At 37.5% G+C, this 20005-nt stretch overlaps 1 protein-coding gene and 1 long non-coding RNA gene across 7 annotated transcripts in view; one reads left to right on the forward strand and one right to left on the reverse strand.

Annotated features, from left to right (window-relative positions):
• Stk32a (serine/threonine kinase 32A) overlaps positions 1-19031 on the reverse strand; it is a 135653-nt gene extending 116622 nt beyond the window's left edge. For 3 of the 5 annotated variants that reach the window (XM_074076714.1, XM_074076715.1, XM_074076711.1), the window contains exons 1-2: positions 18897-19031; positions 14770-14915 (exon numbers count right to left, since the gene is read on the reverse strand). In XM_074076714.1, coding sequence (XP_073932815.1) covers positions 14770-14821 — 52 coding nt within the window. In that variant the 5' untranslated portion in view covers positions 14822-14915; positions 18897-19031. Of the gene's footprint in view, positions 1-5930; positions 6056-14769; positions 14916-18797 lie in introns of those variants that run through there. The other 2 variants (XM_074076712.1, XM_074076713.1) reach the window with 2 other exon arrangements.
• Positions 19032-19120: 89 nt separating this feature from the next.
• Positions 19121-20005, forward strand: part of LOC141424129 (uncharacterized) — a 105362-nt gene continuing 104477 nt past the window's right edge. For both annotated transcript variants that reach the window (XR_012449013.1, XR_012449014.1), the window contains exon 1: positions 19121-19295. This is a non-coding gene — a long non-coding RNA (uncharacterized lncRNA). The remainder of the gene's footprint in view (positions 19296-20005) is intronic.

The following is a 20005-nucleotide window of genomic DNA, read 5'->3' on the forward strand; positions in this document are numbered from 1 at the left end:
TTAATAAAAAAAGAATATGTTTTTGGTATAAAATACAGAAAAGTAGAAAAAAGAAAAGCAAAATCACCTAAAAATAAACAACTTCATATTTTGATTTATTTTTGTTTTTTAAATATTTTTATTTTTATCCAAGTTGTATAACTATAGCTATCTATATTTATATGTAAAGATTCAAAAATTTCTAAAAAGCTTATTAGTTTTAGGATAGAATAGCAGTCCTATGATTCACTTGTCCTTCTTACAGTCTCTCCCAGCCAAGAAGCAACCACTTATACCTCTTTTAGCTAATGTGTTTGGTAGCTTCCATCATGTCGTTAAACAGTATAAATTTATTATCATTACTTTTCTGTTTTAGTCATTAGTTATTGAATTTCCAACATGGCAGATGAAAAACAGCCTACTTTCTTGTTCTTTTGGTTTTAAAGCCAGCATACTCCCATTTTCCCAAAGCAGCTGTACTTGTCATATTAGTTTCAATTAGATCATATTCCATATTTCCAATCTGCTGAGTACATAAATGCTATGCTCAGTTGTGTCATGTAGTAAAACTATGATTAGTTTGCTATGATATGTTCCCTTCTTGCACAATGTACATTTTCCCTGGGGTTGATAATTGTCTTGTTTATACGTGTGCTTACTTTTCTATATCTTTTTACCAAATTCAATCCCAAACTCTTCCCTGGCTTTCTAATACCAGTCATCACATTTAGGGGACCCAGTCACATTGTCATCTTCCTGAAAATCTCTCTCCCAGAGCTTTCTGACCTACTCCAGGCAGGACTGTTTATCTCTACTGCTGCACAGCAGTCCTCCTGGGACTACTTCCACCATCACCCTGGGGACATCCTTCTCTCTCTTTAAGAACAGATTCCTGGCTATTGCATGCAATATCACCCTCTTTTTTGTGTTTTATGACCTTGTGTAAGTAGGCATGTTCTATAACAGTTTTGTAAGAAAGTTAGTTTGCGTAGGATATTAACTTCTGACATATTATGAAAACGATTTTTATTCTACTCACATTCACCTGGTAGTTTGGCTGAGTATTAAACACTACAATATTATTTTCCTTCAGAATTTGAAGGCATTACTCTCCTTTTTTCCCAGATTTTGATGTTGCTGTTGAGACGTCTAGAGCTGCTAGGAAGCCTAGCCCTTTTATGCAACAGTTTTCCTTTCTCCAGGACCTTGTAGTATCATATAATTGTATTGACTATTTTGAGATTTTATGATGATATGGGTTTAGTTTATTCATTATGCTGGACACTTGACAGATTCATTTTATCTAGAATCTTGTAACTTCAGTCATAGGCTTTTTTGCTTAAATCATATAGTGATGGTTTCCTCCCTTCGATTCTCTCTTTCTGTACCTTTTATTATTTAGAATTAGTGTCCAGCATAGGTTGACTCTTAAATGTTTTTAGATTTAACTTCTCATCTCCTCTGTTTTTTCGTTGTTCTGAGAAATTTTCTTCATCCTTTAAAACTTCTTTAAATTGTTCCATTTATGCTAAAAATGATTTTCCAAAACTATTTTTTTTTCTCTCTAAATGTCTGAGTGGTCTTTTCTTAGTATTCTATCTTGTTACTTCTTTGTTGTTTGTTTCTTAGATCTTTCTCCCATCTCTCTGATAGTTATCCTTAAGTTTTTCTCTCTGATAGTTTTCCTTAAGATTTCCCTCCCCTTCAGTTGTTTTAGTTTTTTGGCAATCACATTACAGGCCTTTCCCAAGGGTCTCATAACCCCTGGTTGTCTGCTCATATTTAAGTGTTGAGTCCTACACCCTTGTTGGGAGAGTTGTGAGTATGTGAATCTTGCTAACAGTAAACTTCTAAGTGTAACTTCTAACTCAATGTTGAGTTAGAGAACCCTAATGCTGATAACTTTGGATCTTCTTTTTGGAGTAGGTCATTCCATCATCCCCTTGTCTGCAGGTTGCTATATTGCCATGCTGAGAAATAGGAAGAAAATTGGAAAAGAAGGCTGCGGTACATACAACCCCCAGGATGTTTTCCACTGCCTGGTTCCTTCATCTTCCATAAGGAATGCCCCACACTCAACTGTGCTGGGCGTTTCCCAGTAAAAATGCTTCCTTTTCAGAGAATAAATCATAATGTAAGGTGAAGAAAATTACAGATTTTTTCTTTGTCTTTTGCCAAGTTGGTAGAAGTGACATGACAGGTTTTTTTAAACAGCTATCCAAATCATCTTTATTTTAAATCTCCCACTTTACTTCTGCTTCTAGACACTGCCAGTGTCACAACTCTCTGGTGTGAGCCTGATAATTTCTCAGCTTTTCTCACTGCAATTCAGGACCTAGTTTTCCTGGTTCTACTTCTGTGCTTTCTAGTTTCTGCATTATTGATAGTGAAGTCCCCTCTGTCCTTCTCTTCAGCTGTGTAGGCTTAGGTAGTAAACTTTTCATATCCTATTAGTGAGATTTTTAAGCCTGGAATAGTGGTATAAGCCTATAATCCCAGCACTTGGGAGGCTGTGGCAGGAAGAACACAAATTCAAAGCCAGCTTGGACAACATAGCAAGACCTTAAATAAAAAACAAAGACTTCTAGAAGAGAATGGAAGTAGGAGAATGTGTTCCATTCACCATCTTTCCCCAGAAGTTCCGTTTCTTTTATTCTCATCTATAGGGCTGATGGAATGGCTCAAATGATACAGCACCTGCCTAGGAAATCTAGCAGGTGTAAGGCCCTGAGTTCAAACCCCAGCACCACCAAAGAAAAAAAAAGAAAATTCTCATTTATAAAATAAACAAGAACTATTTGTGTTTTTGAAAGAAAAAACTTAATGTGAGGAGTTAGAGGTAATCATTTCTTATCACTCACTGGCTTTGTGACATTGGTTAGTGGTTCTTTAAAAATCATTTTTAGACTCATATTCTCATTCAATCAAATAATGGGGTGATAAGAGCTTTCTTATTTATATCTCAAGATTATTCTAATAATCAAATTGGTAAGAGGATGAGCAAATTCTGTGAAATGCAAAGCACTCTCTGCTTCTTAGAGGGGTAGAATTCTAGCTCTACTTCTGGCCAGTTGTGCAAGCTTGGACAGGTTTTCTTGCCTTCAAGAGTCTCAGTTCTCTGCTCTGTAAATCAATATAGCTGATCATTTCCTCATAATACCTGAAGAGATCAAAATGAGACAATTTGAGAAAACCACCCCGTTTTGAGACCCACTCTTTAAATACTGTTCCCTCCTGTTTCACCACACAGATGCATCACAATCTGACTCAGCTCTGTGTTTTCTAGATTGAAGTTCCCGTATAAGCCTCCTGCCCTAAGAGAACCACGTGTTGCTAATGTGAATGCAAGCACATTCTTCAATTTGGAAGGACAGCATGGACTCCTTCGGCACATATCTGGACCCCTTCTTTTTCAGAGAAAAAAGGAAAGCAAATATACAAATTAATATTCATTTATAGTTTTTAGAGGTCTGCAGAATCTGATTTATGGGTTCTTCATTAAAAATTAGATTTCCTCCAAATGAAAGATGACATGCTGTAAAGCAGAATCCTAACATAACACACTAAGCACATGTCCCCTTCACAAATCTAATGATAATTAATTCCTCTGGCACCTTTGAACCCTTAGTATGTGAAGTAATGTGATAGGGATTCTATTTGCAGTATTTCATATATTTCCTTTCCACCCAAAATACAAGTAATACGATGACACTTGAAGACACCACATAACGTGTTTAAGGTTTTAGAGCTGGTAAGAATGGAGATAGTGACCTAAACAAGGATGTCTATTATGAGTTGTGTGTTCCTCAAAGAGAAACATTGAAGTCCTAACCCCTGGTACATCAAAAATATGAATTTATTTGGCAATGCAGTCATAGCCAATGTACTTAGTTCAATTAAGATCATATCATGCTGGAACAGAGAGACCTTAATTTAATATTAGTGTCTTTATAAGAAGAGAGAATTTTGCATATGGATCTAGACAGAGTGATGACAGACATGTGACAGAGACATATTTAGAGTTATGCTGGGGGAGTTCCCCAAGGAACAGGTGGGATGTCAGAAGAGGCCAGGGAATATCATCCCTCAAGGACGTATAGATGGCCCAGACAACACCTTGATTTCATACTTCCAGCATTCAAAACTCCCAGACAATACATTTCTTTTGCTTTAAATCATGCAGTTTGTGCTATTCATAATAGTAGTGCTAGGAAATTAATAAAGTATATGACAAAATATAAGCTTATTACTTCTAGACAGTAGCACATTATCTGCATCCATCTCAAAACATGGGAAGAATGGCTTAAGCAAGGAGAATCTTTAAAAATGTGATAAATGTTAAAGGCAGGAGAAATGTAGGTTAATTATAATTCCACTTAGGAATTCCTAAAGCTTGATAAATAGAAGTGTACTCTTACTATTGGAGAAGTAGATTTGTCAAAGTGTCAAGCAGAGAAAGACAGCAGTATTAAGAACCTTGAAGGAAGGGCTGTAGGATTTCATGGTGTCTCCTATGTGCCAAGCCCAACACTGGGAGGAGGGAAACCAAGAGGAAATGCTTCTGCTGTGTAGTTTCCATCATTAATTGGAAATGCTGACCACTGAAGCTGCCTGTGATCAGCAATTCTGAATGAAAATAAAATGATATTCACTGGTCTTCAAAGCACTCACTATTTCAGTGTTAATAAGCAAAATCTCTGGCATGTCCAGTAGTGATGTCCGGCTGCAGTCCTGACTGTAGTCAATATCTGACCACAAGGTCCCTTCTTGAAAAATATCCTGAAGTGAACAGAGGCATCATTCTTTACCAGTATATATAGATAAATACAGTTCTCCATGGTAAATACCATTAATGTTTGGATTTTAGGAGGTTTGTTTTTTGTTGTTCTTGTTGTTTGTTTTTTTGAGCAATCCCATTCCTAGAAATAAACTTCCAAAGTATTGAAAGCAGAGACTCAAATACATACTTATACACTAATGTTCATAGCAGCATTTTCACAGGATTTCAAAAGTGGAAACATCCCAAGTGTCTATAACACACAAATAAACAAATGTAAATATGTAAAATGGAAAGTTATTCATCCATAAAAGGCACTAAAGTTCTGATACAAGCTACATGAATGAAGTTTGAAAACATTTTAAGTGAAGTGAGCTACAAAAATATTAAGTGATTCCACTTACATGAGGGGCCTAGAATAGTTAAATTCATAGAAGAGAAAGTAGAGTGAGTTACCAGTGGCAGAGTATAGAAGGAATTGAGTTGGTTTTTTGGGTAGAGTGTGTCTGTTTGGGAAAAAGAAGTTCTGGAAATGAATGGTGGTGATGGTTGCACATTATGAGGGTACTTAATGTTGCTGAATTGTACACTTAAAAATGGTTTACATGGTAAATTGTATGTTTTATATAAATACCTTCCACTGTAGAAAATGCCAAGAAAGGAGTCAGCTTTGAATAATGGTATGGAAATATCCACAAATCTTTTAAGTGTTTATCTTTTAATTGTTTGTATTTACTTTTAAAATACTATTCATACTTATAATTAATCCTATCTAAATCAACCAAACTACTTTAAATACTATTTTATTGTAGAAATGATTGAAATTTCCATCTCTGCCACAAAAATATTTTTTAAGGATTAAAGATCATTAAGTCATAAAATTGAAGTACATTATATGTATGTATGAAAAAACATAATAAAACCCACTAAAATTTGTAAAATAAAGGAGACTTCCTGTGGGTAACATGGACCCAAGCACTATGTTACCATGATGCCAGCTCCGGTCCCTGGTCTCCTGATTTAACATTTTTTTCCCTTTAAATCACATCCACATCAGTATGCTCTAGCATTGGCTCTTACAAAAAAACTCCATCTTAACATTCTATTCAGCTTTTTACTTGCAGACCAAATTTCTTGAAAGAATCATGTATATTTACTATATCCACATCCTCACCTCCATCCATCCATTCTTAATTTACTTGAGCGTAAGTCTCCAATATCCTCCTTGCTGCCCACTCCTGCATATGTCCACCTGCTCAGCCTAGATACTATCACCTTACACTTAAGTGAAGATGATGGTCCTAAAGAAAAGAGATCACCTCTGATTATTTTTTCATCTCAGCTACTTCAATAAGTTCTGTACATGGCACTTAATGAAAACTGCAATTATACATTTGGATTTCATAGATCATAAAATCTCTCATTTCTCCCCATCCTCTAAAAAAGAAATCTAAGTGAGAAAGAGGAAATCAGCATTGGGTGGCTTTGATTTTTTATTTGCCAAGTAACATCATTGAAAGCTATAATTATGATAATTACAGTGATAATTGGCAACATTTATTGAGCAATTACTATGTGCCAGGCAGCAGCTAAGAGCTTTATATGGATAATATCTTTTTATTCCCACAAAACTATATGAGGCAAACACTATTATTTACCCCCTTTTACATATGAGAACACAGGATCAGAGACGCAAATTGCCTACCTAAGTTCTCACTATGAAAAATAATTTCTATTTCTACAATCATTAAATATTAAACACACATGCGTGTGTATGCATGCACACACAAGACAGCAAGGACATAAACTCAGAGTTAAAATTTTAAAAGGCCTGGCTTAGTAAGAAACTTACTACATTATCATCATTTTTTTTCTTTTAACACAGACTAAGAAAAACTGTGTCATAGTTGGCAAGGAGAGTGTCTGGGAATTGCTGAGTTAAACTTTAACTCTCTGACACCATGATAATTTTTAAGGCTAAAAGTCAGCTCTTTTAAAGCCTACCACTTATGATCCACTGGTGAAAACTCACTTAATTCCCTCACCACACCACCATCATCCCAGATGGTTAATACAAATATAATGGGAGCTTGGCAAGCGCTTTAAGAATATGATTGGAATTGTTCCAGAGAAGTGGCCTCCAAGGACAATTGATGACAGCTGTTTGCACTGTCAGCACTTCCCTTTTATGAAACATGGTGCCCCAGGAAGTCTGGAGTTTACTGACATCCATCACTGATGCCAAGACCAAGCAATGGGTCGTAATGGTTTTTCTTGTCCTGCTGCCTGGACCCCAATTCATAAATTTGTTTAGAACTCAGAAATACATTGACACTAACTTTAGAAGAACTCACAAAGTGGAAGAACAGCAGGTAAGATGGGGCATTAATGTCTCCGCTGTTGGATGTCCTTCGGTTGGATAAATGTTCCCATTAGGAAGCAAGCTGTCTGGTCATATTTCAAAAGTGCTACAGGTTATAATCACTTAATTGAATCCCAGTGATACATCTGTCAAACAAAATATTACCAATTAACATATTTAATCTTCCAAGCACTAGATTTATTGGTCTAAGTAATTCCACTGGCTCACACTGACCAACCAAATGAGAGTTTGTGAGAGTGAATTTACTAAACATTTACAGAGAGTTGGTTCTAGTCTCCTTGTCAAGTCTCTTGATTGAAGACCATAGGATGAGGAGTGGATATCAAAGTAGGTAAATAAATGCCTGTGAGATGCCACAGGGCAAGGGTCAGCTCAATCTGGCCCATGGGCCAAATGTAACCCACCATCTCACTTTTAAATGATTAGATAAAAAGTTACATATATATATATATATATATATATATTTGGTGACCACTGGAATTTTTTAATTCAAATTTCAGGGTCCATAAATGAAGTTCTATTGACAGGAAGCCACATTCATTTCAGCAGGGTCTAAGGCTACTTTCATGCTGCAATCGCAGGATTGAAGTTGTGACAGAGACTGTCCACATGACTCCAAAAGCATAAAATAGTTACTATCTGGCCCACTAGGGAAAAAATTTGCCAGCTACTGCTTTAAATCAGTCCCATAAATAAACTTGATATGCAAAGATACAGACAACTCAAGTATAAAAAGGGTTAATTTTTGTTTATTTTACCATCAATATGCCTCCAGAAAGGAAGGAAAAATAGTTTATGAAGCAAAAGTAAAGCCTGTGTCAGTTACTGAATTCAAAACTTATAATCCTAAAATTTTCCAATCTTTCTTTCTGCCATAAAAACTATGTTTAATGTCATTTGATAATAATATTATTGCATTATTGGCTTTTTTATGTCTGTGTTTCCAAATGAAACTTCTATAAAAGGTCACATGACAATTCATAATTGAAATCTCCATGTAACTCATAAGACCTGAATTTGTGAATTAAAGGCTGGTATTGGTCACTGTACTTAAGTTTGCAAAGCCAAAACAGCAGGAGTTGAATCTCTTTAAAGGTCTTCAGGCCCATTCTCATTGAAGAGAGTAATGTTGGAGTGATGGTCAAATTGTCTGAAAATCAAAATATTTACAGATTTATTTCTCCAACCTATGTACTTCCAAGATGAAAATAAAGAATGCCTACAGTGTGGGGTAAGACAAAAAGTATAGAAAGAGTACTATTTAATAGTCATCAGCTACTTCACCAGAATTTGTTCATATGACCCTCTTTAAATTTAAAATGTTCTTGACTTTAAAATAATAATAAAGAAGCATCAATCTTTTGCCAAATCAACTCTTACTTCCAGTAGAAACATCGAACATTCCAGCATTAAACTAAGATACCTATGTTTTCTCACGAACCTGAGTGAACATGAATTGTTCTACAATGAAGAAACCTTACCAAGGAGCACAGTCACTCTTCATCGTGTAATGTGAAAATTCCATTATTTTCCTATAAATTGCATTACAAATATCTCACATGTAAAAATTTATTGCTATTAAGCAAGCAGGAAAAAAAAAATCAATGAAGAGAAAGGATGTCTCTACCAGAAAAAGAGTAGATATGGTCATAAACTTTCATTTCCAAAATCAAGATCCACAGACTTTCATGTGTCACAAAAATATTAAAAGGTTTTCCACAAAAGTGGGTTAATTTTGCAATAAGTATGAAAAGCATTGGAAGACTGAGCTTTCAAAATTGTAGGTCCTTTCAGAGCCTATACGATGCTAATAAATTATGGTTGTCTAAAAGCAAGATACAGCTTTTCTAAATTTGAGTAGATCCTCCTAAACATGCATTCATAACTTATCACTCAAAATGTGAAAGGGGGATCTCTTCCAATCCTTGGAATGGAGAAATAAAGCACTTACAAGTTTAAAAAGTTGCCATAAACAATTGGACCTGAGGTTATTTATGACAAATGCCTTTACTGAATGTTAGACTGTCCAAGATGAGCTGATATGTAAAGAAGCCAGTTCTCACTAGAGAAATTTCCTTTAACTTTTTCAATCATTCTGATGTGAAATAATAAATATCATATAAAACACTACTAAGGTCTCTGATAGGGAAAGTCTGTTCCCACTTGGGAACAAATATGCAATACATGGACATTTAAACAACAAAGCAAATTCCCAAAGGCCCTCTTGGTTGGAGTCACTTCAGGAGCCTCCTATTTCTTTTGGATTGCAAATCAGTGGCCAAGTTGAAGAACCCCATTGCCTCTGTCACTGAAGAAGATGTTGGGAAAGTGGAAACAGCCACATATCCTAGGAGACAAGTGTTGCCAAATGAAAGAACATTGAGTTTTCACCAAGTCCAAAGAATAATGCAATAATTGAGCTCTCTCTGAAAACTCAGGGGCATTGATGAACTCTTTAGAGAAACTTTTTAACCAAAGGCCAACTTTTCTTAGCTACAATACTGCAGAAGAAGGCTGACTCTTGGTTTAACTAAGCCGATTTTATCATCTCCGCATTCTTTTTATGTCTGCAAATACACATTATTCATAATAATGGCAAGACCCTCTTCTGTTCTCTTGCTGAATTGTAAATAAGTCCATTTTCTCCTATAAAGATTCTCTTTCTCTAAATTAGCCTGGAAAACCTCAATGAATTACATTTTTTAAATAAAACAAATAAGCAACAACTACCAAACAAAATATAAAAACTGAACTCAGAGGAAATAAAGTAGATTTAAGGGGAAAAGCCATATACATTAAAAACAAGTATCACTTACAAATCTGTTTTCTTTCAAAACACTCAAAATGTTTTTCTGTGTCATTAATTATTCTTCAGAATATGAATATGGTAGGTAGGGTGGGAAAAATGCTTCACTGTGTCTGTTGATCAAATGAAATTACTTTAATAGTCAGTTTTGAACTTAAATAAAAGAAAGAAAATACAATCATCCCAGTGGAGATGAAAGATAAACCAGTTGTGTTTTTGTGCACTCAATAACTTGGCTTCTTTTAAAGGGTGTTACAGGTCTTTGCAGAATCTATAAAATCTCTATTCTGTCAACCCAATTCAATCAGTAGAATCATGAGCAGGTCCTCCTGACAATGATATGTATCTACTGAGTTGCATTTAATTGGTTTTGTTCCTTCAGAAGTTGAACAGTTCATGCTAAGAAACTCTTGATGCTAGTATTACTATTATTAGCATTAATTGGGTGGTTACTTTATGTGAAACACCTTGCTAAGTGTTTTACTGGCATTATTTTATTTAATCCTCACAATTACCTAGTGAAATATTTCTCATATTTGCATATGAGAAAAGTGAGGCTTATGGTAGTTGAATAACTTGACCAATAGGAGTTTTTTCTCCAAATTAATTCATTAGTAGCAATTGAGGTTTGGAGACTTTTTTCATGGTACTCAAATGCCTTTAGTGTACAGTAGTAATTGATCAGGCCACTTCCCTTTCCATTTTCTGGTAGAAGCACACAGATCAATAGTATGTGGCACAGTTGAGATTTGAAACTGTGTATCAAATTTTGAACCTTTCTTATGTCAGAGCTGATGCTCTTAGCCCATTATTGTCCCATCACTAAGACATGTAATGCAATTATGTGGAAGATATTATGGTGGATTCTCAGAAAAATCAAGCAATTACCAAATGATTTAATGATTCTGCTTCTGTGTAAATACCCCAAAAGAATTGAAAACAAGGACTTACACAGATATGTGTGCACCAATACTTATAGCAGAATTGTCACAATAATCAAAAAGTGGAAACAACTAAATGTTCCTTGACCAATGAAAGGATAAACAAAATATGCCACATGCATACAATGGAATACTATTCATCTTTCAAAGGGAAGGTAATTCTGACCCATGCCAGTACTTGAAAACATTATGCTAAATGAAGTAAGCCAGACATGAAATTTTATATATAATTTCACTTATATAAATTCTCAGAATAGACAAATTCATAGAAACAAACTCAAATGGTAGTTGCTAGGGGCTAGGAGAAGTAGAGAATTTGGAATTTATAGCTTTGTGGGTATAAATTTCAGTTTGGAAAGATGGAAAATTTTGAAAGCTAGGTGGTGGTGGTAATGGGTGCATAACAGTGAGAATTCACTTACTGCCATGAAAGTGGACACTAAAAAGTGGTCAAAGTGGTACATTTTTATGTATCGTTTGCCGCAACAAAAATAATTATAACTTAAGCTTGCACTAACATATAAAGCTAAAGCCATAAAACAAAACTGTCATTTGAGATCTATTTTGTAAAGCGTGACCTAATCCTAAAGCCAACTTTATTCTGCTCACCAGTCCTATAAACCTCATACTTTGTTTCCACTAAAGATCAGCATAAGTAACCAACAGAACGGCTTTTTCAAGATCAGATATCAAATGGAAAACCATGAACTACAAGTGTCAGGATGAAATCTAACAAAAATAGCTTATCTCAAAGACACCCAATAACATTAATCTTATTTCCTAATTACTTTCAAAGTGAACAAAATGAGAAAGAAACCTTGAAATAGTACTTGAGAAAACTAGTTAAATTTTTTCTTAAATCTATATATTGGGAATATTAAACAACTTGAAGAAATATTAATTACTTTTTATCACATATTGGAAGTTTTTCCACAATATTTTTTAAATAATTAAATTGGCTCATTTTAGTGCTCTTGATTCTGATCCAGTTTCATTACTTATACAAAAATATGGATAAGAAAAATGCTACAAGCATGAGTGTTCTTTGACTAATCATACTTTTTTGCTGTTCTTTTTCTTTCTTGTTCAGAATCTTCATAGCAATCAAATAAAATTTCACATTGTCCTCAATGCAGAGTTATATAAAGAGCCAAATGAACACTATAGTACTTACTGGATAAAAAAACCAAAGTACGTTCTCCAGAATGTCATACTTTTCCTCCCTAAAATTCAATGATCTTATAAACAAATTAATATAGGAACTAAAATACAATCCCTTTGACAAACTCACATTACCAGATATAGGCAAGTATGCCTTCTCAATTTTGCCATTATTTGCTTTTTCCTATGCTTAAAATATTCATTTCATATCATTTCATTGCTGACTTCTCATTTTCAGACTTCAGCTCAAATGCTACCACCTCCTTAAAAAGGCCAGCCCTGTCCATCACTTTGTCACTCTCCATAAGATCATGCAGGGTCATTTCCTTTAACACCCTCAAGGTTTCTGGTTTGTGTATGTGTTTACTTCTTTCTGTTTGCCTTCTACCATTAGGACAGGGGCTTCACAAAGACAAAGCAAGGATACCTTGTTTCCTCCTCTCTTTTTCATGTCCAGAAAAGTGGCAGGTTCACACCAAGTGAACTTGACCTTCCACTTTCTCTGCCTTGCAGCTATGTATGTGAATGAACGTGGAGACAAGCCCTCTGGGAAGCACAGACTGTGGCTATGTTTAGCTCCTCCCCTTATGGATGCTGCTATAGCTTTCTCCCATTGGACTGAGGGCTAGACAAGAAAAAGGCACTAACCTAGAAGATGTTGAGAAAGATTTATCTGGTTCATAAGCCTAATTCTACTCCACCCTCATTTTTTCCCCAGAATTCCTTGAGGGCAGTTACAAAGCAGTACCTGTTACCTAGGTGTCACAACCCACTGGGTGTATTGTCTTCTTGGGTACCCTACGAGGAGGATGGGGTGTGTTTTCTCATCATAATACTATGCTAGCACCTTCAAATGACATGATATTCCCAGCAAACTACAAGAATGAGGTCAGCCTACCTTTCTTACTCTGTTCTATGAAGATCTGTCTTATGAAAGCATTAGTTCTGAATCCACTGGGAGCAAAGTGAACCAAATAAATGAAAAGTATACTTGTCTTTCCACTTAAGAGATGGAAAAGCCATGCAACATCACTGGCCTCTGGATCCTTGCTATATTACTTAATAAAACAAAGAAAGGGAGCAAAAACAGCAATGAAAAAAATTTAAGATCCTCCCAACTATGAATTTTCATGATTCTTGTGTCATATGTTATGTAGGTAGTAAGAATGAGACTCTGTTGAGAGTAAATAGCTTGAAATAAGGCATCCTGATCAGTCATTTATTTTGTTTTAAAGGGGTCTCCATTCAATATTCAAAACTAAGATTGTGTTGCTCAACTCTGACAAATACAGTTGTTCCCCAAGCATGACAAACTGCTAATTCTCCCCCTTCTTTTGTAATAAAGAGAACTTTTCATTGTTAGAAGGTTCATGGCCACCCAAGATAACAAATTACATTTTCTTGTCTTTCTTACAAGTAGGTACATGCATATGAATAAAATTACAAGGCAGATTGAACCTATGCCCTTGGAGGAATGGGCATGGCCTCCCTGACTTTCCTTCTTTCCTAATAGATGGAATTTGGATGAAGCAGTGAGCCGTCCTGAGGCATGAGGGAAAGGTAGCACCATAGAGATGGAAAAACATGGGAAACGGCCAGGGTCCTAACCCTCTGAAGTCACATACGGCCTAGATTAGTTGTTTCCAGATTGCTAGATGAGATAGAAAAACACATTCCTGTTGCATGAGCTACTGTCATTTGTCATTTCTGTTTCAATCATCAATGTAAGTTAGAACTTACATTCTAACACAGTGAACTTTCTTTGCTGATTTAGAGATTGCTTCATAGTTTTGCAAAACTTTGCAATTGGAAGGGACCTTCAAGGTTATCCTACCTCCTTACTATATTGAGGAGGAAATTAAAACTAGAGGAAGAGACAAATTTCCTGTGCCCCACAGATGGCTTGTAGTAGGACTGGAACTAAATCTCCTTGAGTTTCAGTTCATTCTTTCTCTTTGTAGTCTAATTCCTTGATCACCACTTTGGAAGCTCAGGCATGCGTTCCTGGGTAACTTTCTACCCGGGACTCAGGGCCTTTTATCCCCATACAACACACAAACAGCTGCCACCCTACGTATTCCACCAAGGCTGCTCACACTTCCATTACAGGAAGGAAATGTGACAAGGGGAGGTCCAGGACCTGTCCTGACACACCTTGTTTGAATAATGGGAGAATCAGGAGAACTCATGCCTTCATTTCTTGTCTTGCTGAATCTGGCTTATAAAGTTTCCTTTTTCTCCAGTTAAACTGCTTCTTCTTCCCATGACATAGCATTGTGAAGAACAGCAGTTGTAAATTCAGAAGACACCTACATTGTATAACTGTTTTATAATATTACGAGTATTGATTATCATTCACATGCAATTTGATAATAAAAGAAATTTTCGAAAACAGCTAACAATGGGGATAGCTTGTTACTGTCAAAAGAACAGAACAAAAACCAAACAAATCATTTAAATAGCCACATGTGCCCAATCACAGCTCCATTTGGACAAGGGAAGACATTGGTATAGTTGCAATTAAGAAAGTTGCCAAAGGTCCCATAGAAAGTAAAAGACAGATCCAGCTATTAGCAAACACAGTCTTTGAGCTTCTCTTGCATTTCTGCCTATTTTCTTAAAGTCCCTACAGACCGTGCTTGCATTTCACTGATGAAGCTTGGAGTTTATATTTGCATTTCACAGAATTCCATTTTTATTTGTCACATCCAACATGCCTTACCATCTGCATCTTCATCAAACACTGGTGGTTTGCTTGAAGTATTGGCTCCCATGGTCAAGTCTGCCCTAACATGGACCTCTAATTACATTATCCTGCAGAAACACTCGTCTTTGTTCAAAACAGGTCCTGAAAACTTAGCTGGATATCTAGGAAAAAATAAAAAGAAATGATATCTCTATAATATGGTATTTGGTAGATGTCCTGAGTACAGTCTTACGTGAAATATTAGTCTGCATTGCTGCAACAGAAATTTTTGTCATTGAAAATACCGATTTCAGAAACAATAAAACAGGGAGCAACAGGAGAACCCACTGTGTGATTTCATCAATAGCATATGTGAACTAACAAAAGTAGATATTTTTCTAAGTGTGAAGAAAGTTTAAAATGAGCTCAGCATTGCTTTATTTGACTACATAATAAAATAATCTGTGAATCTCTATATTTTTAAGAAAGTCTACAAATTTCAGATTTTCTTTTTTTCTGTGAGACCAAAAACAACTTGCCTTGTCTTTCCCCTGCCCTGTAAGGTACCATGCAATAAAAGGAGCAAGTTCTGGACTTGGCTTTACCACACCAGCAAGTGACTGAATTGCTCCAAACATGTTTCTTTTTTTCCTTCCGTTTAAGGTAAAGATAAAGACTTACCTCAAAGAAGAGTTAAATACACATTTCACTCTTTATAAATGTATTACTTTTAACTCTTTTTAAATATACTACATATAGGATGTTAACACCTTATGTTATGTCATATGTATGTGTATGTTATATCATATTTATGAATGCACTTATCTTTTTCATTTGTTTTTTTGTTTGTTTGTTTGTTTGAAACAAGGTCTTGCTATGTAGCCCAGGCTGGCCTCCAATTCATTATCCTCCTGTCTCAGCTTCCTGAGTGCTAGGATTACAGGTGTGCGACACCACACATAGCTCTAAATACATATGTCTTTATGTATTGAGCTACACAAGTGTTGATATATATATATACACTTAACTCAATACATAAGCAATTTTTGCAGCATAAGTGTTGAATGATTGTGACTACTCTAAAGTTCAAATGATATATCTGAGAGATTAAAAATCCTTTTTAGAAAGTACACATCTTTCCTTTTAAAACATAGTGGTAAAGAATCTTGCTTTCTCCCAGGCACTGGTGATTCACTCCTGTCATCCCAGCTACTCAGGAAGCAGAGATCAGGAGGATCATGATTCAAAGCCAATTCACACAGTCCCCAAAATGTAACATGCAAAGAATCGTTGTTAGCTTCTGCTATTTTTGATAAAAGCAATACTTCCTTACCAGGCTTTATTTCTTAATTGCTGACACTTGTTTGATTTCCACCTGGACTTTTTACACATGAAGGAAATACGGTTTAGAAGCAGGATTAGAGAAAATGCCCAAGAAATCTGGGCTTGGGAAGCCCTTCCGCAGGTAAAGAAGAAAAGCTCATTTTGCTATTAGGAAAAATGTAAGCAGACCTTCATTTGGAAGGCAGCTTCATTAAGGAATTGCTACTTTTCATACTAAAAGCCAACTGCTGGCAAAGAGCCTGTGGACTTAAAAAAGAATCATTAAATGGAGGAGAAGGAGAGTCAGCAATTAAGAAGCCACCAATTAAATGGGATGGGAGGGAAAAAGAGGCAGGTGGCGACAGGTGGCTAAAGGAATCAGTGGGATTATTGAGATGAGGAAGATAGAAAGAACTCTGCAGTCTCTGTAGGCTCAAATCCAAAAAGCTTTAAACTACAGTGAAAAACTGAATTAAGAAGAAGCATTGGGATGTCATTTCTATTTTATTGAGGGCCAAAGCACAAACAGGCGCCCTTTGTGTTTTATTCTTTCACTTAGAGTTCAGAGCAAGTGGGGAATAGTGCAAGGCCCTAACCACTAAAGGCACTAAAAAGAATCAGTCCTAAAAATATCATGAATCTTAAAGGATTTGACCACTAACACTGCAGACTTGGGATGCAGTCTCTTATTTGGGGCTTAAATCTGAATACATGAAGTTTTCACACAACATTGAAGTCCTACCATTTGCGTATTTTTCTTCATACCTCAGGGGTTTTTTTTAGTAGCTCACCTTCCTGCAACAGGAGACATGCCAAGTATTGGCCTTGCACGTTGTCAAATCAGAAGGCAAAAGTAGGTGGAATATTATCACAATTGTCCATGTTTCAGAGTTTCATTCTGATGTGCAATTTTCTTGAGTACATATCCACTGATTTTTTTTTTGTAAAACATATGTATGTGTTTATTTATATTTTTATTTTCATATTATTGTTTTACTGGGGGCACACTGATATTTACAAAAGTTCTTACAATATATTATAGTTGAATTCACCCCCTCAATCATTCTCCTCTATCATGCCAGCCCATTCCTGGAATAGTTTCAACAGGTCTCATTTTTCCATTTTCATACATGAGCACATAATATTCCCACCATATTCACCCTCCTACACCCTTTCCTTATATCCTCCTGTCACACACACACACACACTGGTACACCCCCAGACAGGAACTGTTTTGCTTTCCTGTCCTCTATTTTTGCAAAAAGACATTTTTGTTTCCTTAAGATAGCTATACAGGGTGTTTCATCTTGACATTTCCATATGTATATATGTGTGTTATAACCTGAATTAATTCATCCCCTCTATTTTTCTCCTTTCAACCTAGTCCCCTTCTTCTGGTGATTTCAACAGGGTTAAAAATTCTATATTCATACTTCTATAGAAACTAGAGGTGAGAAAATACATGAAAGGGGAACCACTTTTATGTATGTTTAGGGGAGAGGCAGATAGACAGAGCTAACACATTACACTTGACACACACAATCCAGCTTAGAATTGTCTTTGTCTTCTTGCCCTCGTGTGGATAACCAGATTAGATAACTTTCCCTCAACATCCAGAAAGAAACCAGCCTTTCTCCAGCAGGAAAATAAACTCATTCTTTCTATTCTGCTGAGTAGAGCCACAGTAGAACTGCAGGACTCTCCTCCACCAAACTCCCTACCCTTTCCGGCCTTCTGGTTCTAAGTCCACAGCATTCAATAATCACAGCCAATATGCATGCAAGTGAAAATTCTACACATAGGAGGAGAAATTTGTCCTGCAAAAACACGAGGAGTGTTCTGATTCTACCTTAACCCAGTAATCAGCATTTCAGCTTTGGCCTGTACTTTGCGGGATTATCTAGAGGAGCTGGAGAACATACAGCAAGGTACAAGAAATTTGCAACTTCTAATAGAACAGTTTTGATTTCACTGTCACAGTATGTGCACAGAAATAACTTATGTTTTGCATTACAAAAACACAACTTCTTAAATCGAGGAAAAAAAGAAAACATGAAACACACCCAAGTTAACACTCTCAGTTGACAATTGCTTTTTTTTTTCAACTTCAACATTTTAAGATATTAAAACTTATTGGTCAATTTTATTTCCACATTTATCATTGTGCCAAGTTGATTGCTCTTTCATAGCCCCAAAAAGCAGCCACAATCATAAATCCAGTGTAAAATTTACCCTCCACTTTCTAGGATTTTCCATTCATAAATCAACTAAGTGCCATTACGAAAGAGACATATTTTGCTTCTTGTGTTCATTTTCCTGCTATTTCTGCATGTTGATCTCTAACTCTGATTTCTGCTTTTTAAGTGCTGCATAGCAGTCCTGGCGTGAATACAACATATTTTTCTTTTCTAAGTAAAGATGTTCAAATCCTTCGGCCTTGAACGGGAGTAAGACGGAGTCAACCATTTAAAACAGTTTTAGCTTGCTTTGAAGTTGGATGAAAGAAACAAGCAGAACACCTCAACTCACTTATCTCAATCCAGCAAATATTCATTCAAGTCTATGGGCCTGAATCTAGAAGCTGGGGGAACAGGTGACTTGGTCCCAGTCCCAGTCTGGTCCTGTGAGTTACCTTGACTAAGGAACTGCCTTTGTGTTATTTCGCTTCCCCTTTCCCTTCCCAGTTCCCCAGCACTGTCCTTAAGATGCAATTTTATTACACGTGTACACCCACTACCCACCTGGTCTTCCTTCAGTCCTCCCAGGAAGCTTAGAACGATGCTTGCATCCTAGGAACCTGGCTAAAGGGAGCAAGGCGGGAATCGAGGAAAGACACCCACCTGGCTGGACCCGCGGCGGCTGCGACAGAGCGCGGGGCAGGCGGCACCTGCGGCTGCCGAGACTCGGGGCGCCTGCGGCGGAACTGGGCGCGCAGCTCCCGAGGGACGCGCGGGTCCCCGGTGGGCGGGGAGCGCGGTCTCCAGTCGCCAGGAGCCGCCGGGCGGTCGCCTGGGGCGCGCGTCACCGGCGGGGGCTGGCGGGGCCGGGGAGGGCGAGGCGGGCGTGGAGTGTGGGCGCGGTTCCGAGACCTCGGCGGGATCCCGCGGCGCCTTGGCTCTGTCTGGAGCCGCCGGGACGCAGAGCGCGCCCCAACTTCCCGGACTGGGGCGAGGTTCCCCTGAAATGACCCTTGGAAAGGATCCGGGCAGCGCTGCGAGGTGTTGGACGTGGGCTGACAGGTACCAGCATGGAGATCTCAGACAGAGGAGGCGACGCTGCCCTCGGACTTCCCTGGGGCAGTGGGGGAGACCGGAAAGAGTGTCCAGAAGGTTCAGGTTCCAACAGGAAAAGACCCCTTAAGGACAGTGGCCCGGTAGATTTCCTCCTTTTACTGCTGGGGAAATGAGGCACAGAGACAGGACATACTTGCCCAGTGCAGGATAAGTTAATCTTTTGGAGATCCAGATCTCCTGCCCCCAAGTCCTCCAATCCCCCAACCTTTCCAGACCTTCCGCAAGCTGACCCTCACCTTCTGCTCGGAGTAGTGGGGGAGGGGGACAGATGGCGCAGAGAAGAAGGCAACCCCAGGGGGAAGTTTTCCTTGGCAGCTCCCTCTACTTCCCTTTGTAACAATCAACACAATTGAAATAATAACTTCTTACTGTTTTCCTCTAACCCGAGTCTCGCGCACTTCAGCCAAGGAGAGCTGGCTCGTGGGTCGCGCCGGACCTGGGGAGTGCGCCACAGCCAGCAGCCCTGGCGGGGAGAAAGGGACAGTGTGGGTCCAGTTCAGGTGTAGTGAGGACAGTGTCTACTCAGCTCCACAGTTTCTTGCCACGCAAGAATGCCGTATTAGCGTAGCCTAATATGTAGACCTGAAAGAGAAGACTGGAAATGAGAACTTTTGTATGGCGAGTCCTATTATTTTTCAAACCTGGAGTTTTCAAAC

This window comes from Castor canadensis, chromosome 6, assembly GCF_047511655.1.
Source record: "Castor canadensis chromosome 6, mCasCan1.hap1v2, whole genome shotgun sequence".
Taxonomy (NCBI): Eukaryota; Metazoa; Chordata; class Mammalia; order Rodentia; family Castoridae; genus Castor; species Castor canadensis.